Source organism: Leptodactylus fuscus, chromosome 7, assembly GCF_031893055.1.
Source record: "Leptodactylus fuscus isolate aLepFus1 chromosome 7, aLepFus1.hap2, whole genome shotgun sequence".
Classification (NCBI taxonomy): Eukaryota; Metazoa; Chordata; class Amphibia; order Anura; family Leptodactylidae; genus Leptodactylus; species Leptodactylus fuscus.
Window position 1 is genome coordinate 131,070,508 of NC_134271.1, and position 9,411 is coordinate 131,079,918.

General features: G+C 40.0%; 1 protein-coding gene across 1 annotated transcript; it reads right to left on the reverse strand.

Moving 5' to 3' along the window:
- Positions 1-5,850: 5,850 nt before the first annotated feature.
- Positions 5,851-7,623, reverse strand: LOC142214491 (mucosal pentraxin-like). The gene is made up of 2 exons (XM_075283439.1): positions 7,563-7,623; positions 5,851-6,461 (listed from the first exon to the last, which is right to left on the reverse strand). The coding sequence occupies exons 1-2, from the start codon at positions 7,621-7,623 to the stop codon at positions 5,851-5,853; spliced, it is 672 nt and encodes a 223-aa protein (XP_075139540.1).
- Between the last annotated feature and the right edge of the window lie 1,788 nt (positions 7,624-9,411).

Consider the following 9,411-nt stretch of genomic DNA (forward strand, 5'->3'; position numbering starts at 1 on the left):
ATTAGCTTATCTTCCCCATGGTGTCATTTGAAGAGTCTTTGGTAGGGTTGAGCCGATCTTGACTTTTCAGGATCAATTTTGAAATCCGATTTCCGATCATTTTTCATTCGAACCCGATCTCGATCCCAATTCCGATCCCAATGCAAGTCAATGGGATTTTTATTACTAATCGGAGATCGGATTTTAAAAACAATCCTATTCACTATACAGCATGGAATTGAACGCTTTAATTGTTAGAATCCGCTGTGTAGTGATTTTTTTTAAACACTACGTAGCCAGAGGATTTTTTTTTTAATCCTCTGGCTACTTAGTCCCCCCCTGGTGTCCACTTACCTCCAGAAATGGCTGGTCCGGTGACCGGTGTTCTTGCTCTTCTTTGCCTCGCTGCCCCCTACCTCCCAGGTTAGGAGAGTGTGGGCGGGTACTGGGAGGGGAGACGTCACGTCTCCCCGCCCTGTACCCGCCCACACTCTCCTAGGTCACAAGCCCCGCCTTTTTCCTAGCTCTTTAACACTAACCTGGGAGGCGGGGGCAGCGAGGCGAAGAAGAACAAGAACACTGGGCACTGGACCAGCCATCTCTGCAGGTAAGTAGCTACTATCGATATTAGTAGAAAAAAATGCAGAAGCAGCACAGCATACAAACCGGGTGCAAAGCCAAACTGGAAGGTGGCTAATCTTCAACTTTATATAGAAAATGGAAAAAATGGCAGCACTCCAATATTTAGAAAAAGTGTGGATTTATTCCAAGCAGCGACGTTTCGGTTCTTATCTTTACTTGAGAAAGGTTCAGATAAGAACCGAAACGTCGCTGCTTGGAATAAACCCACACTTTTTCTAAATATTGGAGTGCTGCCATTTTTTCCATTTACTATCGATATTAGCTAGTCTCCCATTAGAATGAATGGACGCAGCTGGCGCGCAGGGGGTTAAGGCTGTGAGCCGGCTGCTTCCATTCATTCCTATGGAACTGCAGCAGAGCCTTCACACTGAATGAGCGAAGCGTATACTCATTGTTAGCTTTTCCCACAATGCTTGGCCAGTAGCAAAGAATTGTGGGAAATAATCACCAATCTCGATCCCACCTAAAAAGATTGTGTTCGGAATTCCGATCGCAACTGTGAAATTTTCTCGATCACCGATCGGAATCTGATCTTTTCCGAACACGATCACTCAACCCTAGTCTTTGTTACTGCTGGTCACATGACACAGCTAAGGACCAGAAGGGAATATAAAATCAATCACCTATCCTATAGGTCATCCATCAAAGATTGTTGGGAGTCTGACACTTAGGAGACCACGCTTATAAATCTGGAAAACCTCTTTAAATTGGCCACAGACATTAGAGGAATTTTTTAATATGATCCAGCTTCAAGGGTTGGAATTTGACCCATTATGTAATAATAAGCAGCACCACATGTATGATACAGACAACATAGATTTTAATCAACCACAATCTCACGTATATGGCTACCTTACATCGTACAAGCAGATCTAAGCGACAGACAACTAGGAAGGTAGGATTTCATTGTTTTTATAGTAAATGTATAGCAAGACTCTAGTCATTGTGAAAGTTACTTCTACTTCTTACCAGCCTTTATGGACCATTATACGATGAAATATAATGATTATAGAGGATTCCACCCAAATGCATTGTTACAAAAATCACATTAATAGTTCAGTAAGAGACAGAGAACAATTTGGGTATTGATAAATCTGCTTCGTCCTTCCGAGATGGACTACCCGAAAATTCCATATGGAATGATCTAGCTATTACGTCTTGTATCTTTACTAAGGCTGTGCTCACATCAATGTTTGACCTACGTTCCACAGAAGCGTACACCTTACAAATCCATAAGGCCTCCCTGACCCTATGTAGGCCATTAATGTGTCCTTTTTGGAATACACCGGGCCAATATACCTCGGTTATGCCTTTTGGATGGGGTTGAGCGATCGGGAAAGATCGGATCCTGATCGGTGATCGAGCAAATTTTTGATCGTGATCAGCTGGAAAATGATCGGAAATCAGATTTTAAAGTCGATCCTTAAATCTCAAGATCGGCTAAACCCCACTGTATATATAATATACAATTAGGGTTGAGCGATCGGGAAAGATCAGATCCCGATCGGCAATCGAGCAAATTTTTGGAAAATGATCGGAAATCAGATTTTAAAATCGATCCTGAAATCTCAAGATCGGCTCAACCCTATTTTTGGAACAACATAGTCAACACTGGCATTCAATATAGTGGATACCAAAAAAAATCAAAAAAATCACAGGACTCTATATCATATAGCAGTGTAAGCCCATAGTTCAGGTAACATTGAAGATTTCTGATTTTAACGTATATATTGGGAAATATTCCAATGGAGGTCTTAAATGGAATGTGAACAGGGCCTAACCCATATATCCAAAATAACAAAATTTAAAGGGCTTACGGGGTGTCCAAAAATATAAAAGATGGCTGTTTTCTTCTACAAACAGCACCTTACTAGAGATGAGCGAACAGTAAAATGTTCGAGGTTTGATATTCGTTTCGAGTAGCCCCTCAATATACGACTACTCGAATCGAATATCGAACCCTATTATACTCTATGGGGGAAAAATGCTCGTTTCAGGGGTAGGCAACATTCAATCAAACTGAACTTACCAAGTCCACGAGTGAGGGTCGGGCTGGATCCTCCGAGAAGTCTTCTCCCTGCGCAGCGTCCCCGCAGCATCTTCCGGCTCTGAATTCACTCTGCCAGGCATCGGGCCTGGGCAGAGCCAATTGTGCATGCACTACAAGCGGACATGTGCAGTCAGCTCTGCCCAGGCCCGATGCCTGGCAGAGTGAATTCGGAAGACGCCGCGGGGAAGCTGCACGGAGAAGACTTCTAAAGGTAGGAGAAGAACCAGCGTTGATTGGCCGATTGTATAGCATTCGGCCAATCAATGCTGGTTCTGCTTCGAACTTTACCATTCGAACAGCGAGTGGTACTCGATCGAGTACGAGTATTTCGAATACTGTAGTATTCGATCGAATACCTACTCGATCGAGTACTACTCGCTCATCTCTACACCTTACCAGTCTACATTTTGCATATAGTATATTAGCATGACCAAGGGCAAACTCTTAATCACTTGGGTAAATGTAGTCAAAAGGGAGGTTTTCCAGATGTGGTAACTTCTTTAAAGGGAATATGACACCATTAAATAACCCATCATCTTAAAAGATCCTAAAATGCCTGCAGTTCTGACTCTGGCCACTAAGCCGAATAATGTGAAGCATCCACCTCATTTATCGGCACACTGCTGATCACATCTATTGTGTATATGTAGACAAGACACCAAATCTACCATTTACAATAGATGATTTAACAGCTTTTGTACTCCTCTATCTGCACAGGTCACAGAGCATGCCTAAAAACAATGCCATAGAAATCAATAGGATCTTCAGATCATCGTGTCTATGGTCCATGGTTCATCTCCGGGAAACAGGAAGTCACATATTATTTTCAGCTTAGTGGCAAGAGTTGGAACGCCAAGATTTTAAAATTTATTTTTAAATATATTATATACTAGCTGTTACCCGCGACTTCGTCTGCGGTGATTGTAGAAGTGGGTATATACAGGCGCGGGTAAGGTTTTCGTACTGTGTATAAGGTATGGGATATGAAATGTAAGTTTGTATCTTGTTTTTGCTATAATTCAGAGAATACGTGAGACTTTTGTGTTGAAGTTAATTTGTATTTGAGTTGCTATACGGTGTTGTGAGAAACTGTACATAGTGACTTTGGGACAGAGGTATTTGAAGTTAACCCCTTCCCGCCGATGGCATTTTTTGATTTTCGTTTTTGACTCCCCTCCTTCTAAACCCCATAACTTTATATTTCTCCGCTCCCAGAGCCATATGAGGTCTTAATTTTTCCTGGGACAAATTTTTCTTCATGATGCCACCATTATTTATTCTACTAGCTGGTACCCGCGACTTCGTCTGCGGTGATTGTAGCAGTGGGTATATACAGGCATGGGTAAGGTTTTCGTACTGTGTATAAGGTATGGGATATGAAATGTAACTTTGTATCTTGTTGTTGCTGTAATTCAGAGAATACGTGAGACTTTTGTGTTGCAGTTACTTTGTATTTGAGCTGCTATATATACGGTGTTGTGAGAAACTTTACATAGTGACTTTGGGACAGAAGTATTTGAAGTTAACCCTTTCCTGTCGATGGCATTTTTTGATTTTGGTTTTTCATTTTTGACTCCCCTCCTTCTAAACCCCATAACTTTTTTATTTCTCCGCTCCCAGAGTAATATAAGGTCTTAATTTTTCTTGGGACAAATTTTTCTTCATGATGCCACCATTATTTATTCTATATAATGTACTGGGCAGCAGGGAAAAAATTCTGAATGGGGTGGATTTGACAAAAAAATGCATTTCTGCGACTTTCTTATGGGCTTTGGTTTTACGGCGTTCACTGTGCAACCAAAATGACATGTCCCCTGTATTCTGTGTTTCGTTACGATGCTGGGGATACCAAATTTATATGGTTTTATTTACATTTTGACCCCTTAAAAAAATCCAAAACTGTTAAAACTTTTTTTTTTTGAAAAGTCGTCATATTCCGACAGCCGTAATTTTTTTATACGTCCGTGTACGGGGGTGTATAGGGCGTCTTTTTTTGCGGGGTCGGGTGTATTTTTTAGTTCTACCATTTTCGGGAAATGTTATTACTTTGATCACTTTTTATTCAAATTTATATCAGAGTCAAAAGAGTGAAAAAACGGCGGTTTGGCACTTTTGACCATTTTTCCTGCTACGGCGTTTACCGAACAGGAAAAATATTTGTATAGCTTTGTAGAGCGGGCGATTTCGGACGCGGGGATACCTAACATGTATGTGTTTCACAGTTTTTAACTACTTTTATATGTGTTCTAGGGAAAGGGGGGTGATTTGAATTTTTAATCCTTTTTATTTGTTTTTATATGTTTTTTAGTTTTTTTTTTAAAAAAAAAATTTTTTGCATTTATTAGACCTCCTAGGGGTATTGACATGGGTGGGCGGTGTCGCAGATTGTCAGAGCGGTGGGGGTCAGCAAACATGGCTGCTCCGGAGCGTTAAAGAGAACCTTCTGGAGTATTGTTAAGGGGAGGGGCAAAGTGGTAAAGTATATGTATATGTGATTGTGTGGGGTTAGGGGCGAGGCTGCAGAGGGCAATATGAATTTTGTGGCTTGCTATGGTCCAAAGTGTGTGAGATTGCAGAGATGGTGGTGTGAGTTTGGGTTTTGTGGGGGTCCTGGCACAAACGTATGTGCATTATTGTGACGAAAAGTAGCCTATTGCGCAATCGGGTGTAGTAACTATGTTTGTGGAAACTTTCAGCCAAATCGGTCGAGCGGGTTTTGCGTGATTGAGGAACAAACATCCAAACATCCAAACACACAAACCCACAAACATCCAAACTCACAAACTTTCACATTTATAATATTAATAGGATAATAACATGGAAATTTTAAAAAAAAATCACCAAAAATTCTTAACAAATATGTTTAACATAAAATGGGTTACCACCATTCTGACTACAGAGGAAAGACAACTCAGACTTTGTTCACATTAATATCAAGGCTTGTATTTAGAATGTGGCCTAATTGACACTGACGAAAACTTTTTTTTACCAGCCCATTGGGATTCCAGCATTTTTGATGTACACAACATTATTCTGGCCACAAATACTATAAAATTTAGCAAATCTCCAAATAATAGTGTGCCCAGAACCATAACAGACATCATATGATACCATTCCCTATCTCAACTTGCATTATTAATAAGATTTTCACAAAAAAAATTAATCTAGGTTGAAAACTTTTAAGATTTGCAATGAAAGGGGCCAATAATGAAATCCGCGCCCACGTCATCATACTTCAAAGCCCTCCAATTAATTATATTGCCAACGTTTCCTTTCTTATTACAATAATCCTTAACTTCCTGATGATTCAATACTCTATCCCACACATGGACATCTGTCAGCTCCCCCACATCTAACATTGGTTTACCACCTAGAAAAATTTGTCCCGGTCCAATGAATATCCTAGGATCGATGGTGGTGAAGCCTCGTTTCTCAAACTCTTTCTTCTCAATTATCTTTCCATTGACCCAAAGGACCAGCTCGGCGTTAGGAGAATCCCAACTCAGGCAGATACTTCTTGTCCTGGTGTCCTCAGGTGGGAAATTAATATCTACTCTTTGTCCTTTTACCCAGATAAGACCAGTGTTGGTATCGGGACCACCACCAAGAATGATAAAGAAGTAGTCAAACCGGTGTCCACTCAACATACTGAACATGACGCTCTCTGTCATGTTGGTGCAAGACCTTAGACAGACGGTGAACTTGGAAAGTTGGCCTCTACCTCCTTCGTAGGTCAGTTCTGCTGGGAAATTGTAGTTTTTGGAGAAAATGAAGGACTTGCAAGCCATGTCTGTGTTGGAACAAGTAAATCATCATGGTTAATACAAGGCATGATATATCAATACTGTATCCTAACTTTTTAGATTCTTGAATCTAGGGGCCAAGAGAAAGTTCCTTGGTGAGAGTGAATTTTAGTTCAGGATGCCGCCATGTTTGTTACTTGAGGCTTCTTTCACAATGTCCTTCCCATCTATTTCATATATATGCCAAGAGATAAATGGACCCACAGATCCCAACAAAGGCTAATAGAGGCTTCATTCATTGGTGTCTGTCAGGGTTTTCCTATTTTTGCTCCATGGAAGGCTCTGAAATCGGCCTAATACATCTGTGCTCAACATTAGTTCTTCTTATCTGTGGCAGAGTGGTAGGGAATGGATGGGAAAGAGTAGACATTGGCCACCCAACCGATCTAGACATTGGATAAATCCCTGCCACACTGTTCCGGTTCTAATGTTATTACCCCGACTAGTCTCTCTTGTTCTTTGTATTTAACGTCTATGTTTTTGACTTCCAATCCTCACCCTTTGGTTGAGCTCTCTACTGTACCAAGTTCCCTATCCCATATACCCAGCTATGCTTCATAATTGTTATGGATGGCTTGGCTAGTCTGAATTTCCCAACTCTACAGCATACCTCGTACTGATCCCTATTATCTGACCATTGACTACATTTATTGCTCACCCCTAGCACCGTCTAACTACCCTTTATACGATTTTAACTTATCTAAGTTATTCTTTTCTCTGTATATAAAGTTTGTCTGCTATTGCCCATAGCGATTGTATTAACTTTGTATTTTTGGTCTGGTCACCAGCTAACATTATCCAGATAACACTGGACTAACTAAAGGCACATAAATCTAGGCACCAGCTGGTTACAGTTATGGGAAAGGGGGTCAATTTCCTCTCTACAGGTTAATTAAAAAATCAAGGGACAGGGCAACATACAACAGGTAAGGCCCATTTCTTCTACACAAGGGAAGGGAATGATCCAGCACAAGATGGACCCTTTCTTGATCCATCCTATTGGCCACGCCTTATGTATGTACAATTTTGACTATTGTATCCAAGCTGTGTTATATTTTTGCGAAAGTTGGGTAGCAATTTCATCCTACCTGTCTGACCCAAGATGCCGGAAAAACTTGCAAATATCAGAAGAACGATCATCATCTCCATTTCCTACAAACAGAAATGTATATGGATATTTAATTATAACATGAATCGTCGGTTATGTAATTACTTGGGATATTATTTACATTTTTAGGAATATTTCATACCTGAACACAGTATAACATTTCATGAATTTAAAAAAAATCTAATTATTTTTAGTCCTAAACCAAAACTAGAAAAACATTTAAAAAATGTCATGCATCAAAATAAGCTGGTGCATCATTGTCCACTAAGTTCTTAACAAATCATTTTAGACATTCCCTATGGTCAGATAATCAGTCGTGGGACAGGCGTGGTTCTGATCGGTGGATTGGTCCAGTGGTAGAGTGTATAGGCAACCAAGGTCCAGAAATGGTTCATCTTTTCCAAGAGAACCGAAGTTGAATATGGAGCTGTTGATATTTACATGCGCATTTTGATCCTAAAGTTTGGAATCCTTAGGACCATGAAAATATTGCACGGAAACAAAAACATTCACGAGAGAAGGTATTCCCAGGATGGAGGCCCAAGAACAGGGAAGAACATCCTGTTACCTAATACTCTAACACTCCTATCTGAAAACACCCATCGCAGCTGTCATAATAACTGAACGGGTCAAGACAAAAAGACTAAAAAACAGTAACAAAATCAGTACAGAAATTCTCAGGCTAATTCATCTGCTCCATGACCACCCTGGCCTAAGGCTATGTGTGATCACAAGATATCAGACCTACGACTGAGCTAAATTTTGACTATTACGTTAACATTTTTTGTAGAATGAAGCTATGTATACATGGACAAGTAGTGAATGGACATTCTGCCTGTAGTCTTTAAGTTGTAGACATCAAATCCAACAGGACTTCTTTGAAGACCTAACAATCTTTAGATCCCATTGTTTGGCCTACAACTTTAGGCCAAGTCTCTGATGCAATATTTGGCTCTAAATTCCAGTAGAATGGACTAATAGTAGGCTGTCCTAATAGACCTTATATTAGACCTGAAATTTCCCCACTGTGGGACTATTAAAGGATTATCTTATCTTATATACACAGATTTCAGGATTTCTAATGCAGAGACAATCATCTCCCACATTTGTCAAGCTGTCTTCTCCTCTCTATCCACCTGTTGATGCTTATGCGCACATGAAACATCTACAGGTTACATGGCTATAAGAATGACAAATCCTATATTTCCCATGATTCCATGTTATAATTCACTCTTATTGCCCCAGATTTCAGTCAATGAGGGTCCAAACAACTGCTACTGTGAGAAACAACATCCAAAGAGAAGTTGGCCAAAACTTACAAACTCAGAAGTGTCCCTCAGTAACAAGGAGGTTGTCCTTGATAGGTGGTCAATCTGACAAAGTTTCTGTTCCTATCCTTTGAAGAGTGTCTATTATGTTTCTCCCCTTATATTTCAGTGCTATAGTCCATCATGCTTTACAATACATCCAGCGGCTTCAGGAACATACCTCAAAATATCTTCAAAAGTATGGATAGAAGTCCACTCTTGTTCTTCTTGCCGGTCGTATCCCGATATGAAGTTGCGTTATGGTGTTCCTCGCTGTATATGAGGATATAGATGTTGTATGAAGAAAGATTTAGAGATTATTTATTTTAGCTTTTATGTTTATTTTATTGAGAACAGTCACACCTTCGGTAAAGGAATAATGAATAATGAAAATCGAATTCAAGACAAGACGCCAGCTTCTCCCTTATTAGATGTCCATCATCAAACATCTAAACATAACAGTAAAAGTAATTCACACAACAACAAAGTAGCCTTTGGACAGAATCGACATCTCATCGACAA